The following is a 21,679-nucleotide window of genomic DNA, read 5'->3' on the forward strand; positions in this document are numbered from 1 at the left end:
CATTCCTCTCCCCCATTCATCTGCCTTATTACGGTTCAAACAGAGGTCTTGTTTTCACTGTGGATGCATAGCATGTACTGATGAACTGGGGGCCGTGTGGTTTGTTGCTCTCTCTACAGTCTTCCCATCGCTGCATCACAAACTGACATACAGACGCAGAATGCAATGTCAAACTGAGACATGCAATTGTCGCACAGCAAATTATTCTCAGTTCAACCCTGTGCAACATGGCAAATACCCAAATCTAATTTCTCCGCAGAAACTGTTTTCTGGTCGACAAACAGCACATATTTGCATAAATGTGCTACTATCGTGACAGTAAAAAATGTGCTGAGCGTCCCCGTCTAACTGGTTGCACAGACGGAACAATGGGAGGTAAAACAAGCCTGGAGTTTCCCTCAGGGCCTCCGGAACATCACGTTCGACTCAATGTTTGTTTTTTTTGTTGAAAGGGATCGGTCAGAGGCTCGCCAAGTCTCGCGGCCTTGGAGTCCTTCCATTTTCATCCTCAGAGGAACTGGATGAGTGATCCGATACTGGGTTATTAAAGGCACTGCCACAGAATCAGTGGGAGCTTAATCCTCATCTCAGTATTAAATCAGCAGTGGCATCACTCTCTATGTTAAGCACGGTTGGTTTGACGCTTGCAAGAAACAAATGATACAGATTTTTTTGGAGAAAAATGTGTGTGTGTGTGTGTGTGTGTGTGTGTGTTTGGAGGGGGGTCCACTGCATGTTGGTTTGTTCTTGTGTTTTCATGGTACGATACGTAGGCTCAAATCACATTGCACTCACACTTGTACAGGCTGCACAAACCTCCACCTGCAGGTCTTCCTCTCAAACGCAGAGGGGCCGCTGAGCAACATTTCCTTCTGTTCAAGAGATTCAGCAGCGATGTGCTGACGAATGTTCCAGTTTTAGGACTCTCCATGCAACCACCCCTCACCAACCATAGTATATGTGCAACCATACAAATGCACCAGAATCCTGTGCTTCAACGTATTCTGATTTCCCCATTCTTGTAGAATTAACACTGGAGTTATTGATTGCACTGCTTTCCTTATTATTTTGTGCAGGGTTGACTGAGCAGTGCATACAAATACTACTATAATACTATATAGTTTGCATACTAACTGAGAAGTAACTGCTGATTTCAAGTTGGAGGTGTAGATAGAGATGACATTTGTTGAGGAAACACTTATGCAAAGACTGAAATACTGCAGAAATGTGTGTGTGTGTTGAGTGCAGAAAGAGTAGCCTGCAAAGAGACTTTGGTCTCTTGGTGACAAACTGGGGAGTGTATTTATATGTGTCTGAATAGAAATCCCCTCTTGGTGCCAGCGCCTCTGTACACTGTGTTATTCTGAGTGACAGTGTTCTGGAAATCCCCCACCTAGTCGTTAGCTCCGCCCCGCCGCAGCAGAAGGGCATTAACAGCCAGCTGCACAACTCCGCCCGCAGACAACTACGCGCACCCTCGTCCCGAACAACAAGCCACCATGGCCCTCCACCGGACCAGCATATTAAACCAAATGGATTACGGCCGGGAGTCGAAAGAAGGGAAGCCGGCTCCGTCGACGGAGGAGCGGCTGGACAGCGGCCTGGACTCGCTGAAGGAGGATGAGTACCAAGCTGTGGCGGCCGAGATCCGTCTGCTCCAGTTGGAGTGCGAGCCGCCGCAGCGCAAACAACCTCCCATTGTAACCGGAGAGCCGCACGAATGGAAAACGCAAATCACGGAGGACGGAGACACGTAAGTCGGACCAGGATAAATCGTTAGAAAAAAAACGAAGCATGGGGATATTTGCGAGTTCTCTGAATGTAACGTTACGGCTCGGCTTGTAGTATCGTAGTATCTGAGAAGAAGGCCCAGCTCGCGGGTATCGGAGGTAATTTGATCCCTTTCCTGTGGGGAATGTCTGCCTGTAGCCTGTCATTACAATGCAAAGGAACAGGCCCAACTGTGTCCGTGTTGGGGCTTCATGTAGGATTAGGGCTCTTAAAAAAAACGACGTGGCCGCAGCGTTAACAATACACATAACGGGTGTCCGGTTTGATAAGGGGTTTAGTTGCGGTCAGGCACTGCGGTGGAGGACGTAAACAAAAGGCTATTATCAGGAGGGAATCTACTATGGCCGCAGGGTCAGACTGGGAAAGTCCCGGGCGCGCCGCCAAGGAATCCGACCGACGCGCGCTCCCGTGATGCGAGAAGAAGTGGAAAAAAACAAAACAAGAAAAAGTACCTTAAATTACACAAAAAGTTAAGTGTGCAGAGGGTTGAGGGCGAAACCCACTTCTGGAATACGTGTCTGCGGCTCGTTGCTGTCATAAGACCAGGGGGAACAACATTAGTTGTTCCCCCTGGTTCCCCCCCGGAACAACTAATACAGTTACTATCTATCTATCTATCTATCTATCTATCTATCTATCTAGTTATAATATATAATATAAGTTAATAGTTCAGACTCAGGTAACTGTTCTCATGGCACGTGCATACGTGATGCGCTATCGAGGCAAAAGTTGAACAACATGACTTTATTAATCAGGACGAAGAGCCGAAACTGTCTCATATTAGGCCTGAAATCATGTAACAGGCATGAGAGGTTCTCAACATGGGGTCTGGGGAACACTTGGAGGTCATCAACAGCTTCTAGTGGGCGTTTATTACATTTGTTTACATTCATTACCTGTAATGGCATTCTAAGGAAACTATTCCCAATACATCAAGTGCTAAACTGGCTGCTCTGCTACGCTTACAAAACTATCGATTTGATCTGAGTCTAAATGAAAAGAAAACAATTTCAGTAATTCAATATCAAATAAACTGCATCAACAATCTTTTGACTGTTTGGGGGTCTGAGACGTGGAAACTTGGGGAACTTATGTGTACTACTTGAAGTTTTTCTTTCAGGATTGTACTTCCTGCTGATGGGAATGCGTATAAGTCACACAACATTGTTCAACTTTTTCAGAGCTGATTTTTGAATACTTTGCAATAATCTAAACAAAACAAAACCTCTTATGTCTGCACTTGATCAGCACAATCGTAGCTAAGGACAGCTTTTCACTGTACAAAAGTAACAGTATCAGAAAACCCCACAAACAGAGTTATTTGCTGTTATTTACTGGCTTACAGAATGTCAAGTGACTGTCACTAGTTTCCTTGTGGGGGGACCAACAATAATATAGATTAGGTTGTGTTGTTTATGTGTATTGTAACAGGTTTTCTACCATCCCTCTCTGTCTCTATAGGCTGCTCCACCTGGCCATCATCCACGAGGCCAAGGACTACATCAGAACCATGATAGACCTGTCCAAGAACACAGACTTCCTCGACACACAGAACGACCAGAGACAGGTATTGAGGGGGATTATCTTCACGTGAAGAGTAATGAAAATGTCCTCTGACTCGGCAACTCACCCGTCTTCCCCTGACTCCTTTCTCGTCCCAGACTCCTCTCCACTTGGCAGTGATAACGGACCAGGCGGACGTGTGCCAGCGGCTGCTGGTGTCCGGCTGCGACCCCACACTTGTGGACGACAGCGGGGACACGCCTCTTCACATCGCCTGTCGCCACGGTAACCTGCTGTGCTTCAGCGTCCTCACGCAGAACTGTCCGCCGGAGCATCTGCACACGGTGATGGCTGCCTGCAACTATCACGGTGAGATTGCAGAACAAGGATGGCGTTTCTTTGACTGTTTACAACATTTCTGATAAATGCTTCATTTGTCGACGTTGAAGCTATACTCGTTTACTTGGAACAGAAATGTTTGGATTTAGCAGGGGTAGGCTAAATGACTACATTTCGACATTATTAGAATATTATGGAGGTAATTTCCACCTGGAAACAGACCAGACACTGGCCAGTCTGCTGCTGGTCTTAACTGCTATTTAGACGGAGGAATGGTGGGCCCCAAAAGAGTAACTTCCATCATCCCATTATCCCTGAACACTATGTTTAGAGGGAAGGAAACATTTTAAGCGAGCGAGGGGAATGCCACATTCACACCATCACTTCCTGACAAAAGCCCATCTATTACGTGGCTCCTGATGGTAGACGCTAAGGCTTCAAATAGAGTAAGATGTGTGGACATGTCTGATTCTTCTTTGTGGGAACCACGTTTTTAAATGTAAACATTTTTTTTTTAACAAAAGCCTGTTCTCCCTTAGTAATCAGCATTAACATGGCAGAATAATATAAATCCACATTAAAGTATTAATCCAGACAAATACTGTTTAGCTGTTCCTAAATCTTAATTAACTTGAGACCCACCTTTTTGGATCCTGGACTTTTCGTAGAAAACTTCAGGTATATAAATGTGACGTATGCTGGTCTTGTGTCAGTTATTAAACTCTTCCTGTGATTGTGTTCTTGCAGGTCAGAACTGCCTCCACCTGGCTTCAGTTCAGGGTTTCCTGTCACTGGTGGAGAACATGGTGGATCTCGGAGCTGACATTAACTCAAAGGTACACACACCAAAGCTATATGTGAGAATATACACTTATGTAGTGTAGAATTGCATAGTATGTATGTATAGAAAGGACCAGCTCCCACCTGGCACTAATTCAACTCTTGACTCTCTCCCTGTCCTGTAGGAGCAGCGTAACGGTCGCAGTGCGCTGCACCTGGCCGTGGACCAGCAGAATCTCTCGCTGGTCAGACTGCTGCTGAACAAAGGGGCGGACCCCAACCTCCTGACCTCCGGGGGCCACACTCCCTTCCACCTCACCTACGGCCGCAGCGACGACGACATCCGGAAAGAGCTGTACTCGCTGACCAATCCCGACCTGCGGGAGCTGCCCGACAGCGAGGAGGACGACAGCGAGGAGGAGGATGATGACGAGTCCGACGAGGAGGTGCGTGTTGAGAATGCGGAGCTGCCGACCGTGACATTAAAATGAGCTCTCTGGCCAGTGTGTGACTTTTTTTTTTTTTTTTTATCTCTGTGTATTTGCAGGTGGGTTATGACGACATACAGTGGAATGGACATTAGCAGGAAGGAGGAGGAGGAGGAGGAAGTTACAGAGGCAGGAGGATGCGATGATGACGGTAAAGGACAAGACAAAGGGCTCGGCACGTCCACTACTTCCTGCAACGACGTCACACGACAACGTTGGGGGGGGGGGGGGGGGGGGGGGACGACGGCCGGCTGGTGTGGCGGCCGACGGAACAGACGGCAACGGGTCCGTCCCGGGCCGCGGGAGAGCAAACGCGCCGAGCTGTGACTACACCACGACGGGATGAGTTTGGCTGTATGATGAGAGGATTGCGCGTATTCTGTGGACAGCGCAAATCAATTGTCACAAAAAAAAAAAACATCATCCATCCACACAGATGTACCTGCAACAGCTCTGTTGTATGATATTGTAAATGCTGTGTATACAAAGATGTATTTTTTATGGAAGCTGTGAATGTGTACAGTTGATGCAGGTTGTATATGTCAGGCAGCAGTCCAGCACACTCCAGTTAAATTAAAGACACTCATATTTAACAGTACAAAATCTGTGTGCATGTTTGTGGGGATGGGATGGGTGGCATGTGATTGAACGATTAGTTAGTCATTGATGGCTACTAGTTTGGAGAGACGGCTCATTAAGTACCCAATGTATAATCAACAGCGCCTGACGATACGACAAGGCTGCAATTACACAAGACATCACTTTTACCACGTGGCTCTTCTGCCGCCGTCAGTATGTCTGCTTCTGTGAAGGCCTCCACTGAAACGTGACAGCTGAGTTTTATTTTCATGTCATGCAGGAAAGGGCCGATAACTTGTTTCCACTGAATGAGGAACTGGTGACCAATTGAGCGTGCAACAGTTCCTCGTACTGGGTGTGTGTGTGTGCAGAAAAGAGATAAGAAGCATAAGGGGAATTGTGAGGCCAGTTATCTAAACCAGGAAGTTTTTGGGAGGGCGGGGCTAAGGAGGAAGGGACAGGAAATTCCCAGGAACAGAACACTCAGCTGTTCGCTACATTACCGCTTCTCCTTCCTCCAAAGAAGGGAATCTCCGCCGAACAGGATGCTTCAGTCAAGCCCGGGGAGGAAGGGAGGAAGGGAGTTTTACTCCAGTTCCAGTAAAATAAATATCAACTGTTAAACTGCTAATTACTCTTATGAAACTATGATTATAAAGCAGATCAGGTCATTATCAAGCAGCTCAGTGTTGGCTTTACGCACTGCAACTTTTAACATACAGTGGAGATGTAATGTAACTTCATAATAGCTGTGAATACAAACTAAACTAATATATTTTAAATAATTGCAAGACCCTTTTTAACATGCCTAAATTCTTGTGTAAACACCACAAATATTTCCCCCCCAAAAAACAGACATCTATGCTTCGCTGCAGAGTGTTGATGGTGGACTATTTGGAGTTAAAGCATTTTAAAAGAGCTGCATATACGCAATCTTGGGGGAGTACAACACATTATGCATACATGTGACACAGTCTTCACCCCCACCCACTATCATATGGGACAAGCAGTGCAACTGCTATAGTGATATTTCTCTCCAAAGTACCTTTCAGACTTTTACTCAGCTAGTATACAGTCAGGTCCATAAGTATTTGGACTGTGATACAATTTTTCTAATTTTGCTTATTTACACAACCCCAATGGATTTGAAACGAATCAGTCAATATGTGGTTGAAGTGTAGACTTTCAGCTTTAATTCAATGTCTAAAACAAAAAAATCACAATGGCCGTTTAGGAATTACAGCCACTTTTACACAACCACCCACATTTTCAGAGGCTCAAAAGTAATTGGACAAACTAACAATTGTGAATATAATCATTATTTTTCATACTTGGAGGAAAATCCTTTGCAGTCAATGATTGCCTGAAGTCTGGCTCCATAAACATCCCCAAAATCAGTGAGTTTCCTCCCTTGAGGTGCTTTTTACTGCAGCCTCCTTCAGCTGCTGCTTGTTTGTGGGTCTTTCTGCTTCAGTTTTATCTTAAGGAAGTGAAAAGCTGCTCACTTGGGTTGACATCAGGTGACTGACTTGGCCATTGAAGAATATTCCATTCCAGTTTTCACAGCATGTTTTAGGTCATTATCCATCTGCACTGTGAGGCGCCATCCAATCAGTTTTCTATCACTTGGCTTAATCTGAACAGATTAGCCCTAAACACCTCAGAACTCATCCTGCTGCTTCTATCAGCTGTGACATCTTCAATGAACACCAGTGACCTTGTTCCATTGGCAGCCATACATGCCCATCCAAAGCACTGCCTCCACCATGTTAAACAGATGATGTGGTATGCTTCGGATCATGAGCCGTTCCTTTCCTTCTCCACACTTTTCTCTTCCCATCATTCTGGTACAAGTTCATCTTGGGTTCATCTGTCCAAAGAATCTTTTTCCCAAACTGGTCAGGCTTTTTCAGATGTTTTCTGTTAAAGTCTAATGAGGACTTCCTGTTCTTCAGTGTTACCAGTGGTTTGCACCTTGTTGTAAACCTTCTGTAATTAAATTAATGAAGGCGTCTCTTGATTGTAGACTTTAACAATGGAACGTCTACCTCCTGCAGAGTGTTCTTGACTTCAGTAGATGTTATGAAGGGTTTTTCTTCACCACAGTACACCACTTATTTTAACCTAATAATGTCATCCTTCACTTGCATTGACACCTTTTTGGTCCGCATGCTGAGAGTTCCAAAGGACCAACTACCAACTGCAAACATAACATTTTGAATCCTATTGTTGGCATCATTTGTCATGAAATAGTGACAGAATAGGCCACATCTGGCCATGAAACCGTTTATCAGACAATTGTCCAATTACTTTTGAGCCTCTGAAAATGATGACTGTGTAAAAGTCGCTGTAATTCCTAAACGGTCATTGCGATTCTTTTGTTTTAGGCATTGAATTAAAGCTGAAAGTCTACACTTCAACCACATATTGACTGATTAGTTTCAAATCCATTGGGGTTGTGTAAATAAGCAAAATTAAAAAAGTTGTGTCACAGTCCAAATACTTATGGACCTGACTGTATGTTTTTAACTTTAGCACTCTGTCAAGAGCAGTGGGAAACAAAACAATGTAAATAAAAATGTATTTATATTGTCCTTCCACATAAAATACATCCCAGTAAGATATAATATAGCAGAAATCTAAACCTTATGGAGTTATAAATTGGCAATGCTGAATCTGAAAGTAATGTTCACTCCCACAGAGAAGGAACTGTAACATGGACAGACAAGCACATGCTGCTCTCAAGTCTGAATTGCCCGCTTCACATTTACTTCAAATTCACTGCGGTGATACGCAAAGAAAAGGGAACTCAAGTGTTGGATAAAAACATTGTGTTTAATAGAAGTGCAGTAATGTACAGCAGTGGCAGCAGACGGGAGGATCAAGACACGGGAGAGGATGATGTAATCAGTGACTTCGCCTTGACGTTGACCTGAGCAGACCTGAACGAGGGTGTGACAATGATAGGAGAATTCCCACAGCTGTTCCCCGAGTACACCAGAGCGTAAACATCATCCTGAAACTAGAGACAGTGGAGGGCGGAGGGGGGGACGGGACTTTCAAGCCGGGTATTAAATGGGGGGAGATACACATCGGGGCGGCCCTGAGTAAACAAGATTGGAAGCTCTGATGACAGTGACTCAAGAAGCTACTGAACAACAGAGTCCGTAAGTTGTAAGAGGTATGAAGAGGTATTGTGCTGTAGTTGTAGTGTCACCACACCCCATTCTTCCTATCTGCTCATGTCACGCTCATCAACGGAAGTCATTTGGGCTGGGCTCCATCCACTGATCTATGCATGTGGACTGATTTGAATGTCTCTGTGACATTTGGCAGCTGCCTGCAGTATGGCTAGAAATGCAATAGATAATATTGGTTCCAGTCAGGTCCTGGCTATGATCAGTACAGATGGATGAGGGGCAAGTGCAGGTGGGAAACATATTCTCCCCAACCTGCTAATGAGGACCATATTGTTCTTTACTGTTTTATCGTTTTTGTGTGTCTCAACCTCACTGTGCGGTACCGCAGATTCTGAACAAGATGATACCAACTCCTCATTAATCTTCCTTCTAGGATGAGAACAACCCGTGTGTGGAGGAGGTGTGTGTGTGTGTGTGTGTGTGTGTGTGTGTGTGTGTGTGTGTGTGTGGGGGGGGGCTTTCCTCACTCTCTCTCAGACAAAGCCACCAGATGGACATCGATCTCAGCCTCGGACAGAATCCTGGAACACAAACACACAAGTTAACGGTCATCATTTTTTGTTAAGCCAGATTTTAGAAGCCTTTCTCGCGCGCGCGCACACACACACACACACACACACACACACGCACACGCACACGCACACGTGCACACACGGACATGTTGAGAACACATTCAACCCTGTAAGCCCTTGCTTTGATCTCATCCCTGGTTTTAGTTTGAGGGAATTTCCATTACAACACTATTCTGTTTTTTATCAATTTTTAAAAATAGCTCTGATGCATTATTAACAATGCCAAGACATTACCATGTTTCAGCAATTTCACTTTTTTCCGCCAGTGTCAGCACAAAAAAAATGCAAGACTTTAAATCAGATAAATAAAGTCAGATAAATACTCACTTGAATCTTGACTCTTTTGTCGTGATTACTCCCACCTCCAGCTCCGAGGGCTTGAAGTCGATGGACAGAACGCTCGACAGACACGAGATAGCCGTCTGTTTTGAGGAGAGAGGGAGAGTTGTTGAGACGCATGAGAGAAGGAAAGAAAATAAAGCTTTGGAAACGGGAGCTCACAGTGTCAAATAATCGAGAAAGATGGGACATAATGTATAAATGTGTTTCAATATCTTTTGACATTTTAAAAAGACGTTAGAAAAAAAACAAAGCCACAGCACATATGTTTGTCCACCTGCTCTCCTTTTCTACCAACAACATTAAATTGTTAATAAGGGAGGGCCACTTTTTAACACGTAAAACATTAAATGTAGATCTGTGTGACATATTTCACTTGTTTGCTTTGACTTCTTATTCTTCTACCAAGGGGAGTACATTAATATCTGGGAAATATTAACCAATATTTTGAACAGAATATCTAATAAATAACTAAGCAGTTTTTATTAGACTAATATCCGGATTCCTACAGTGCCTGATTTGTTTAACTGCATCAATGGCTGCAAGCGTTTGGTTTCCACTTCAGTTGTTCAAAGAGCCACTAAGTAGTGCAGTCACATTCCAGTATAGTGACATTTTCTGACACCTAAACTTGACAACCCAAAATCCTTGACTTTCCCTGCCAAAGAAATTCCCAAATAATTCCATGACATTCAGCCCCGATCAGTCAGGTTGTGTGCGTGCTACCTCGATGGTCTGCTCATAGGTCCAATCCAGTTTCTTCTTGACTTTCTTCTCTAGGAAGCTGGTGGCCTCAGTCTGTTTGACTCCAGCTGCCGTGGCCTTAAAGCCACAGTAGTAGCCGGCTGGATCACACTTATAGAGTTGCGGACCCAACTCTTCATCCAGCCCGACCACGATCATACCTTAAGGCAGAGGGGAATGAAGACAGGACAGTAGAGCATTAACCAGATGTTTGAACAGATGACATGGCCTGTTATTGTTTCTAACAGCCATGTTCAGGGGCTGGACCAATATCAGGTTTCAAAGATATAACATGTAAAATGGAGCTGCAAATATTCTGTGCCGATATTCAGAATCGAGCTGTGATGAAAACCCTCTGAAACGCTGTTTACACAATATTAACAACACTCTTACCAAAACAGCTTTCAGTATGGATCGCAATACATCACAAAGTAATGTTAATATCAAAGCATGGACCGGTTCTGGTCATGAAGGAACATATAATATTTAGAAAATGGGCAACAACAAGTGGTTTTGAACATTTCTAACAGGTCAGTTTTGGTTAAAATAAGAAACGATTATAGAACACAGACAATCATAAAGGACACACATGCAAACTACTCACAGCAGCCTAGCGGCCTCATCTCAGCGTTCTGTGTGTAGACTTGGGAGATGTCCGCCATGCGTTTGCACAACATGTCCACAGGGATCTCATAGCCGTATTTATACATCCAGTTAGCCGCTTCATACCGGGCCCTCTGCACCTGAGACCTGCTGTCAGCTGGAGGGAGGAAGAGGACAAACACATGACAGAACAGGAACATTTTTACAGTGAAAGAATATGATGAACTTCTTTGCACAAATGTGTCCATGAGACAACAGGAGTAGTAGAGACGAATGATTCATTACTCTCAACATTGGTTGTCAGACACGGCCGTCACTGACCCATTATATCATTTTAAATGACTGACTAGGAGTATTCACCATCAGATGGACGACACATTGCTTACCCGTCATTCCAGTCATAACACAGCCGATGTTCTCTGTAATTCTGTACAGATGTGTGACTGTCAAGGAGTCCAACAGCTTGTCCTGAGAAAAACACATGACAAAGACAGAAAGATATATCTAGGTCACATACACCACAAGTACTGCAAGTTATGGAATCTGACCACATTCTCTGTGAGGACAAAGAAACATAAACATCTGTGTGTGTGTGTGTGTGTGTGTGTGTGTGTGTGTGTGTGTGTGTGTGTGTGTGTGTGTGTGTGTGTGTGTCTGTAAACTAATGTGAGCATGTATACTCACTGGAACTTTCTTTTGTGTGACAACCACAACACAGTCCTTCCCTCTGACCGCTACGGACGTCAGTCCTCCCTGGTTGATGGCTTTGAAGGCGTACTCTGCAGACAGATAGAAGGGAAAGGCTGCACCTCAAACTTTGGACAGTTCTGTGCAAACCTACCAAGGTAGTTGTTTTACATGCAACTTCATTTTACATACGCACAACTATTTAAGTATTACACAATTTATACCGTTCTAACATTTGGGTAGTCTTTTCTTATGCTTCACAGATTTTCTTTTTGAAGGTTTGAAATTGGTCTTAGGCCAACATTTCATACAATTATGACTTAATAAATAAAGTTGTGAGCTGGGGTTATCAGCGGGTTTCTTGTCTATTTATTACATATTACCTAAATAAGGAATTAATTTAAATTCTTATACAAATGTTTATCTAACGTTAAACATGATTTAATAGTAGCACTGCACAGCTAAATAAAGGTAGCTATGAAGCTAGCACCACTGCAACAAAACGAACCTGTTAGTTACTTAATTACTACATAACTATAATCAACTACAGTTAATCATATATCAGTAGCCCGTATTTTGAACCGATCACGATGTACCGACTCCTTTTCTAAATAACAACGAGTTATCAATGGGCTAGCAAGGAGCTGCTAGCTAATGATAGCCTGTTAGCAAGTAGTGATGACAGAGCAGGTTGAGTTTGGTTCATTTCACCAACGTTACTCACCGACTTGGTAGAGTCTTCCCTCCGGGGAGAAGATGGTGATGTGGCGGTCAAAGCCTGCACTCGACCCCCGAGACATACCGGCTGGAAATAACGTTAAACTTAAGTTGAAACAAAATTGAGAGGCTACAGAGCCACAACAAGGCAGAACATGTACACCGGATGTGATCTGTCCGACTGGAATCTTCCACATCCGGGTCACCTCCGCAGCTTTGTAGTTCACAGATGTCACCACTGACTACAACCCTACATTCATGCAGAGAGGTGCAAATCGAATCAAATGTCTCAAAAGTTAAATTGAAGAGTGCAGGCCATTTAGTTATTTGTTGTAAATGATTTATTTACAAGTCCACAGTTATAATCAGAACATATGAGTTGTGTGTGTGTGTGTGTGTGTTCAGTGCTTTGTGGTGAGGCAGAGCCACCGTTGTGGTACTTCATAGGTGCTCCTGTCCTCTGTGTCGTCGTAGGGAACGTGCCACGAGTCCGCTGATGTCTGGACAATGGTGTCATAGCTGGTAATACTCTAAACACACAAACGGTTAATTGGTATGCTTCTTTCATTTGTTCCCAATCATCAACTCCCTCTCCATTCATACCCCTCCTACTGCTGCTCCTCCTCCTCTTCCCTCACCTGAAATCGGACTCTCCTGCCTGCTGCGACGTATCCGTCCACTACTAGCTGGTGGCCTCTCTGCCATTTGAAGAAGAGTCGTCGGGTGGCTCCGTCTGGCAGGCAGGCCTTGTGGTCCCTCATCAGGTCCCTGCTCACAAACCGACAGTGGTTCCCAGAATGCAGCGTGGCGTACAGCAAGAAGGGGTCGTCCTCCGAGCTGACCAGACGCAAAGACCACAAGGTGTGAGGTTAACTCGTTACAAATAAAAATATCTCCAGAGCAGAAAGGTTGTAAATAAAAAGAGGTATAGCTGAATAACAATGTGCCGAATGATAACATTTGAATTCATATTCCCTGCTGTGGTTTATTCTATTAAATCAGCCTCCAACATGCTGCTCCTTAAACATTCTCAGTAAATAGTCTGTGTTGCCCCTGCTGTGTAAATATGTTTGGTTTTTTTTGTATTGAGCATATTCCATGCTCTTCTTTTTTTTTTTTTTTGTTATCGTGTGCTCACATGTTTTCAGTGAAGAAGCAGTGAGCCTTCTGCTGGATAAGCTTCATGTTGTTTCTCTCCCAGGACCTGGAGGGCCGCAGCATGTGTTTCCTCCCCAACACCAGAACAGTCAGGCCCTGCCCCTCCAGCTCTGACACCACCGCCAACAACTGAAACACATACGCACACACCTCAACACTTTGATTTATGTTAACATAAAAAAACAAACATGAATATTTAATGGCACACACGTCTGTCTTTGTCTTGCAGCCACAGAACGTCTGAGAAAGATTTGACATATTTGAACTCGGAGCGAAAAGTACCGATAGTTGACACATAACACACATCCTGGTAGACAGACAGATGTGGGCAGGCAAGCGGGCTAAGTGTTGTTAAAATCAGGTATTGGCCAGTTATAAAGGCACCTCCTACACACACTGCAGGGTTAGTCATAGTGTAACTGTCAGAAAACTCCCCGGGTTGGACAGACACATATGTAGGAACAAATCAAAGACTGTAAAACTGTGTGTGTGCATGCAGACAGGATTCTGAAAGAAAACGCTGTTAGTCCGGTAGATCCTGTACAATATTTCTCTGTCTCTTATCTCCTTGCTGTATCACATTTCGCATGCATGTGCGTCTGCGCATATTTTCTCATATTTTCTCACCGTCTCTGACTGCCTGCCTTTGTCCTTGTTGATATTTGCCACATTGAGCCCATCTACGACTACATCAAATGCTGGCTTCCTCTCCACAAACGCCTTGAACCTCTCCAACTCCTGAACAGAAACAGAAATAGACAGAGAGAGTGGTATAGAGGAGAAAAATTAGTCAGTGGAGGAGTAGAGAAGAAACGGATAAAAATTATTATTAATAAGTATTAAAATTCTTCTTCAAGGGTCCACGAATGTCCGTCTGAATTCTTGGTCCAATCCATCCACGTGGATGTGGCAATATTTAACGGAATAAGTAATTAATTTGACCGGCTGGTAGCCAAGGGGAAAAGTCAGGGGATCACTTAAGTCCTCCTCTGCGGGACCACGAATGACATGGCAATCCATTTAATAGTTAGTCTAAAACAATACATTTGGGTTTCATTGGCTCATTGTTAGCAAAGGTAAATGCCTTAAAAGCTGACAATTTGGCTGACTAATTACCTGGATGTCTGACTGAATATGTACAGTACTGACAAGGTACAGAACAATTCTGCAGAATTCTCCAACAGCAACATCAGGGGCTTGTTCCTTATTACGGTCAGGAAGCGTTTCTGAACCCCACCTGGTTGATGGTTGTCTGGTTTTCTCCCTGACTGATCACAGGTCTGCCAGTAATACATCTACTGAGCCTTTCCTGTTTTAAGTTGATGTTTAATAGCTTATAAAATGTCGCCTTCACACTGAGGACCTGGGACTTTTCTCCCTGTTGGACAAAAATATTTTTTATTAAACTCAGACTAAATGTGAAGTGGGCTACTGTCAGTGCACCAGCAACTGCATTTATTGTATGTAAAACATTTGGTCCCACTTTACTTACTTACTCCCTCTCAAGGGGCCAATAAAAAGTATATAAATAAGACGTCTGCACCTGAAAAAGCAGCCAATAGTCAAGTTACAATTTTATATTTTGGTGTCATCTGTTCAATATGAACACCACAAGTTTTCTGCAGAGCGGGGAATGAGGAAGGCTTTGTCCGTGTAACAGCTTTCTACCATAATAGGCAAGTAGTGCTGAAGCTTAGAATAGGCCTCCAGCAGAGAACGTTGTTAGTAGTACTTTCATTTTTAGATAGCAGCAGTATGGAAATAGGTTTGCAGTGAATTCCCCTGGACTTGAAACTTGACTGCGTGCCCGCCACCATCAGTGTGACCATAAAAATGTAAAAAAAGGCTGTAATATTCTGCCGCTATGCTCCAGATAAAAACGCCTGCAGAGCCCCGTTGATGCTGCAGTATTATTGCTTTAATTCACTAAACCCACACAGACGTACAGTAATTTATTCTACAATAATGTGCAGTTTTACACTGGAGGCTAGTTTTGGTTGAAAGAAATGAAAGAAAAAGACGGATGGACAACTGGAAGTAGAAAAAAAAAAGATTAAAGTGGCAAAGAAAAGAAAGAAGGAAAGATTAAGAGCAGCAGAAGGAGGAAGAGAGAGAGAGACGGAGAGAAAGTCCAGTATAATTATCCAGGGACTTTCCAGAGCTGATATGTGAAACCAGTTCATTGTGCTGCTGTGGATGATATGACTGCTTAAAACACACACACACACACACACACACACCCACACACACACACACACACACACACACACACACACACACACACACACACACACACACACACACACACACACACACACACACACACACCATTATTACAAAAGTACAATAGTATTCTGTATATAGGACATATCCTACAGCATTACCACTGATGTACAAAATCTGAATGCAAAAAAGAACTCATAACTGACTGCAAGATACTATACTAAAATTACATCTGCCAATTTGAATCATAACACTTTAATAGGAACTTCCTGTTGAGTTTATCTCAGTACACTTATACTAACACTTATCTTATCAGTTCCACCTTATACTATGCTTTTATATATAATTATATATGAAATATATAATAATAATTTGACTTACAATACAAGTTTACATTTGAATTTGTGATAACATCAACTTATACTATGCATAACATTCACATTCTATAGTTGAGAATCCATATTTTAGTAAATGTATGCAAGTAATGTTAAATAAATGTGACTAAAACTATACATGTAAGTAACCATGCCAACCTAATAAGGTGATATAGTCTGCACCATGCTTCTTTTAGCATCATAATGTGCTACTTCTTTCTAAACTGTAGCCCTTCTGCACATAGAAATGATCTGCAACATAGCTGGGTTTTTAAAGTATAATTGGACCAGTATTTGTGTCTAATTGCAATCAACTGATATTGGTTAAAAGAAGCAGAAGAGGACTGTATTGTGCATTATATGTTAAAATGTAAAAATTGGACCAAACTTCTATTTTTGTTTTGATATCTGAGGCTTGTAACTGTGCTGAACAGTGTGGACACAAAAAAACAAAAGGCAAATGTAACGCGATTTAGCAGAACAGTTCATACAAAAATGCAACCTTTGAGGAACTTTGGATGCTTTATTTTTGTTTCCAAAAATATTAGAAATGTCACTTAATATAATCAAGTGCAATGCATCACCATTGGAAGCTACATCCTCAAAAAAAAATATTTATTTTTAGTTGATTTTTAGTTGTCAGAGAGGAGTTAAACACAATAGGCTTCATAAAGGTGGTAAATTATGGCTGCTCTGTTAGATGGCATTAAATTGCACGGGGTTTCTATTTTTCTGGGCACTCGTTGCGGTGTCAAAATGCACGACTTGATCTCAGTGTCTCATATGTCTATCTGTGTTTAAAATGACATCACGCTTTCCTGCTGGCTGTGATGACTTTAATCAGCACATGCAGACGAACACAGCTCCCCTTTCTGTCTCCGTCCCTCCCGCCATGCTTCACTGTGGTCTGAAGCGGCCTGTTTGCCCTTAAAAAAAGGAATTGCCTTAAACTGGGAATTAATAACGTTGAGTTAAGCGACATGTCTGTCTGTCTTCCTTGTTCTGTCTTTCTTGTTCCGTCTCGGCGGGAGGTATATGTGATCCAGATTCACATGGTGCTCACATGCTGGAAATCCCCTCAATTTAACTAACTGTTGCACCAACAAACTCCCCCTGACTACTGAAAAACACAAAGGAAAACATTTAAATGCTCTCTCTGTATATAAATTAAACATGATGTATTATACAACTATATGTTACTGACGTTGACAAGTTTCTTATTGGAACTATTTTAAGTGAATAATCTTGTTTTAAAGTTAATTTTCGTTGGCATTATAAAAAATACAGCCAGTACATTCCAATCCAATGAAAAGCTTTGCCCTGGCTCTCTCTCCACACAGACAGTGGATTTATCTCTCCCAGACACTTATCTCGATCAAAAGAACAGATTATAAAGGACAGAAAACCTCAGACTCTTGTGGACGGCAGAGACGTCCTGGCAGTATCGTCCTCTGTGTCAGTGACTAATTACTAAATATCAAAGTCATGCAGTAGCAGTCATGACATTACAGTCATTTAGCAGACGCTTTTATCCAAAAGCGACTTACAATTCAGTATCTATCTACACACCGTAGACGCAGCTACGGGAGCAATTTTGGGGTTAAGTGTCTTGCTCAAGGACACATTGACATGAGACTAGTAGAGCAGGAGCCGGGGATCGAACCGCCGACCCCCTGATTGAAAAGCGGCCTGCTCTCCACTTAGCCACGGTCACCCCAGTCCAGAGAAAATGAGTCTTTGATCCAGATGGACAGACATCTGACGCAACACTTGACTTGCTTTACAACAACTCCTCAAAAGGAGATCTGATCAGAAGCTATTTAGCTCTCATTCATCTGGATAGTGAAAGTAGTAGAGTTCACTAAGGTTTCAACTAGCCGCACTAGCCTGGAGCTGCATGTGTACCAATGACGCCATCTAGCAGAAGATAGAGAGAAGGAGATGGAGGGATAATGTACCATGCATACAAATACGCATCATAATAGATAGTTAATTTTTGGTTTAAAAGGAGCTTTTTTTTCCCCAAATTTTGGGAAAAGGTGGAATTTTTATTTAGGATGAGCTCATCTTAAAGAAAGAAGAAAAAAAAAAAATGCTAGTTCAAACTGAACACTCCTTAAAAGTTCACAAACTTTTAACATCAACCACAATACTGTATTATTCATCGTGTCCTGTATTGATCTAAAAGTTAATATAAAAGGTAGTTTACATTGATGGACAAACTGCAAGCTCAATTAATTTAATAACATTAAATATATCATAAATTATCTGTTAAAACCAATGCATGTTTCATAACTGCAAACAATACAATTAAATTAAAACTAAAACTACATTATATGTCTTGAAGTCCTAGTAGAGATGCATTTAAGCTATTTAAATGTTTTTTATGACCTCATTTTTAAATTATTAGAGACCTATTCAGTTATTAGGGACATGTGGAAACCTTGCTAAGTGTGTGGGTGTGTACCTCCGGTGTAGTTTTGTGAAAAACATCTCGTCCCTGAATGATGTCAGTCATCACTCTGTCTTTCAGCTGTTGGTACTCCTCAGCAGTCAGCTGGATGGACTCTAACTCCGACCCACAACACCGACACACACCTCTAAACACACACACACACACACACACACACACACACACACACACACATTCATAAATTACATATACAGGACACACTATTCTGCCCCTGCACAAACATGGATGAAAACACCTTCCACAGAGATTCATGTAGATAGGGAAGTGATGAACTTACTTTGGGGTGGCGCCGGTCCAACTTCCTGTCCATCTCTGTCCTGTGAGACTGAAGACAGAGAGAAAGAAACAGACAGAGAAAAAAGAAATGACAGCGAGGAGTAATGGGTTGTTGATGTAGATAAAAATGGATGAGATCATACAGACAAGAGAAAATGACTAAATGCTATCCATCCATCCATCCATCTATCTATCTATAGAAGGGAGGAAAAAACACTTAAAATGTTTTCTGAAGCCATACCTAAATAAAACTCACCGGGGCAAAGTTCAGCAACAATGTTCACTCAAAATGAGAGTTTATTGACAACGTTATGGTTTTAAAAGCGGCACTTTTTAAGACTGATCAAATAATAATGTTATGTTTTTATACTTCTAAAATGACATCATTTTGAAAGAGTTTGCCACAGAATTTAGGTAAATCATATAAAGTGGTTTCCCACCGAACCCTCAGTGTCTTCATCACTCTCTTGTACCTCTCAAACCAGGTCTTGATGCTGCCGGCGAGGCTGTGTTGGGGGTAGATCTGGTTGTTCCTCATGTAGAGCAGCATCCCCAGCAGCCTCTCCTGGTGCTCAGACTGAGACATGGCGTCAGCCTCCTGCCCTCTTTCCTCCCCAGTCTTCCTCACTCCCTTAAACAGAGCGTTCCAGGTCTCCTGGTGCGGGCTCAGTCCATTCTCAATCAACTCTTCATAAAGAGCCCAGGCAGTGGTCGTGTCACCGTTTAACATCGCCGCTGCAATGATATCGCCGTAGTTGCGCGGTGACGGGGTAAAGACCTGTAAGAACAACAGTAAAACCAGGTGACGATAGAGAAGGGGTGCCATGTCCTCCAGCTCCGATTTGAGATTTAAAAAAAGTAAAAATCAGAACGCTGTTTACCTTCTTCACCTCACGCAGGATGCCGACAGCCTCCCTCCACCTCTCCGTCCGGCTGAAGGACTTGATAAAGAGGCTGGAGGCTCCCGTGTCCAGAGAAGGGAAACTTCCCCGCATGATGTCATAGACATCAAACACCTCGACGTCGTGGCCGCCGCTCACGCACAGCGTCAGGTAACGTAGCAGCAGCTCATAAGACAGCGTCCCTGTTTCCATGGCTACAAACGTCAGTAGGGACCTGTGGCAGAACAGTGTATACATTGATGAGCCCTGCTTGTGTTTTCCTCCATTTGGTTATTTTGAATTTAAAATGATAGTGCTCAATGTGTACAACCAACAACTGGACCTGAAAAGAAAACAAGACACACAAACACACTCGTCCTGCGCTCACTTGGCGATATCCAGCTGTGCCTCGGAGGTGAACAGCGCGCACATCATCTGGATCTCAAAGCGTTGAGGATTTCCCAGAGACTCCTTCAGCGTCCTCCACTCAGCAGCAGAGAGCGGCCGGTCGGGAGGCGGCACCTTCGCTGTGAAACATTCATGCTTCAGGTGAAGGAAACTGAAACAATTATTCCCAAACACTTTCATAAATTATTTTAGTCTTTATATGGCAGTAGAAAAACATATTTAAACTAAAGTTATAGTCATGTTAAAGTGTCTAAAAAGATGGCTTTAATTGTGCACAAATATTTGAACGGACAGAGACACACAGAGTGTATAAAGATGCCTATTAATTGGGTAGATAGTTCCAGAGTGTCCTACCTGCTCCTCTACTTGTCCTCCCTCCAGGCTCCCCTCCATGCTGCTCCTCATCCTGCGAGACCTGAGATGTTTTCCTCTTCAGCATCTCTGCCGTCCTCTTTGCCGTCCCAGCAGCAAACACAGATTTGGGGGGAGAAGGCCTCTGCCAAAGAGGGGAGCTCTTACCTCTTCCCTTCGCGGCACCATCCCACAATTCCTCTTCTCTATGTCTGTTACTGCTATTTTTTACTCCCCCCTGTTCATCAGTGTGTCCACTGTTCCTTCTGTCTGTCTGTCTGCCTCCTGGATTTGGGTTAGTGTGTCTGGTGCACAGAAAGCGGGCTGAGAGGGGCAGATGTGACGACTTAGAAGTATTTAGTGTGTAGAAAGCCGAACTTCCCTGGTAGAAGAACGGCTTGAAGGGTTTCAGGCATATTCTGACTTTTAATATCCAGGTGGAGCCCATGTTAGCCTATGGGCTTGTGAGAACTTAATGTAGATTATCTATTACTACACTTTACTTAGAAATCAGCTATAATCCTCATTTACATACCGTATACAAACTGTAGAAATATGTATTTTCTAAACCAATTAACTAAAAAACAAATCACATGCTGTTAAGTTACATGAATCAATAACCTAGAAATGAGACTAGCCTGCTAATAACCTTGCTGTTTCCCAACGCCAATAGTTACGTGAAGGTAAATATCCCTCTCTCGTTGGTTTTATAAGTAATTTTAACTCTTTAAATTCGACTCACACTTCCTTTCGATATCCAAATCAAATACAGCTTCTTTCTTTCTACAACTTCATGGATAAACACAACTGAGGGAGCTGTAGGCATGACTCGAGTCGCACAACCTGACGTCATCAACGCATGACAGCTCCGTTTGTGAACTATCAGGTTTGTAAAGAATACCAGTAAAAGACCGGAAGACGCAATTTGGTTTGAAATTGATGACTGATGATCACTTAAAAATAAAAAATATATATCTTAAGGAAATTTTGCAAAAATATCAATTCAAATCAATTTCAAAACGTACTTATGTCATCCTTTCGATTTTTTTGGTTTTAAATAGACTTGAGGCTTATTTTTACGATTGCATAGCTGACTTTTTTATTACTATTTGTATTTGAATTGATATAAACTGTTATGAAGTACATATACTTTAATGCCTCGACTTTTGTGCAGTTTGCGTTTCTCAAATGTA

General features: G+C 42.8%; 3 protein-coding genes across 3 annotated transcripts; 1 reads left to right on the top strand and 2 right to left on the bottom strand.

Annotated features, from left to right (window-relative positions):
• The first annotated feature begins 1,440 nt into the window (after positions 1-1,440).
• nfkbiab (nuclear factor of kappa light polypeptide gene enhancer in B-cells inhibitor, alpha b) lies at positions 1,441-5,135 on the top strand. The gene is made up of 6 exons (XM_068717846.1): positions 1,441-1,753; positions 3,253-3,358; positions 3,453-3,663; positions 4,381-4,469; positions 4,599-4,859; positions 4,961-5,135. Exons 1-6 carry the CDS (start codon positions 1,500-1,502, stop codon positions 4,994-4,996), a joined length of 957 nt encoding a protein of 318 aa, XP_068573947.1. The 5' UTR covers positions 1,441-1,499; the 3' UTR covers positions 4,997-5,135.
• A 3,161-nt stretch (positions 5,136-8,296) lies between these two features.
• psma6a (proteasome 20S subunit alpha 6a) lies at positions 8,297-12,510 on the bottom strand. The gene is made up of 7 exons (XM_068718026.1): positions 12,350-12,510; positions 11,623-11,717; positions 11,325-11,406; positions 10,940-11,095; positions 10,318-10,496; positions 9,580-9,674; positions 8,297-9,201 (listed from the first exon to the last, which is right to left on the bottom strand). Exons 1-7 carry the CDS (start codon positions 12,423-12,425, stop codon positions 9,144-9,146), a joined length of 741 nt encoding a protein of 246 aa, XP_068574127.1. The 5' UTR covers positions 12,426-12,510; the 3' UTR covers positions 8,297-9,143.
• Positions 12,511-12,686: 176 nt separating this feature from the next.
• On the bottom strand, positions 12,687-21,339 carry prorp (protein only RNase P catalytic subunit). Its single transcript, XM_068718032.1, has 10 exons — positions 20,490-21,339; positions 20,116-20,254; positions 19,728-19,962; positions 19,320-19,624; positions 18,848-18,895; positions 18,565-18,697; positions 14,128-14,238; positions 13,481-13,629; positions 12,981-13,179; positions 12,687-12,872 (listed from the first exon to the last, which is right to left on the bottom strand). Exons 1-10 carry the CDS (start codon positions 20,932-20,934, stop codon positions 12,744-12,746), a joined length of 1,893 nt encoding a protein of 630 aa, XP_068574133.1. The 5' UTR covers positions 20,935-21,339; the 3' UTR covers positions 12,687-12,743.
• Positions 21,340-21,679: the final 340 nt, after the last annotated feature.

The sequence above is a fragment of the Cebidichthys violaceus genome, unplaced genomic scaffold, assembly GCF_023349555.1.
Source record: "Cebidichthys violaceus isolate CVI_PGR_0920_01 unplaced genomic scaffold, fCebVio1.0.p SCAF_22, whole genome shotgun sequence".
Lineage (NCBI taxonomy): Eukaryota > Metazoa > Chordata > Actinopteri > Perciformes > Stichaeidae > Cebidichthys > Cebidichthys violaceus.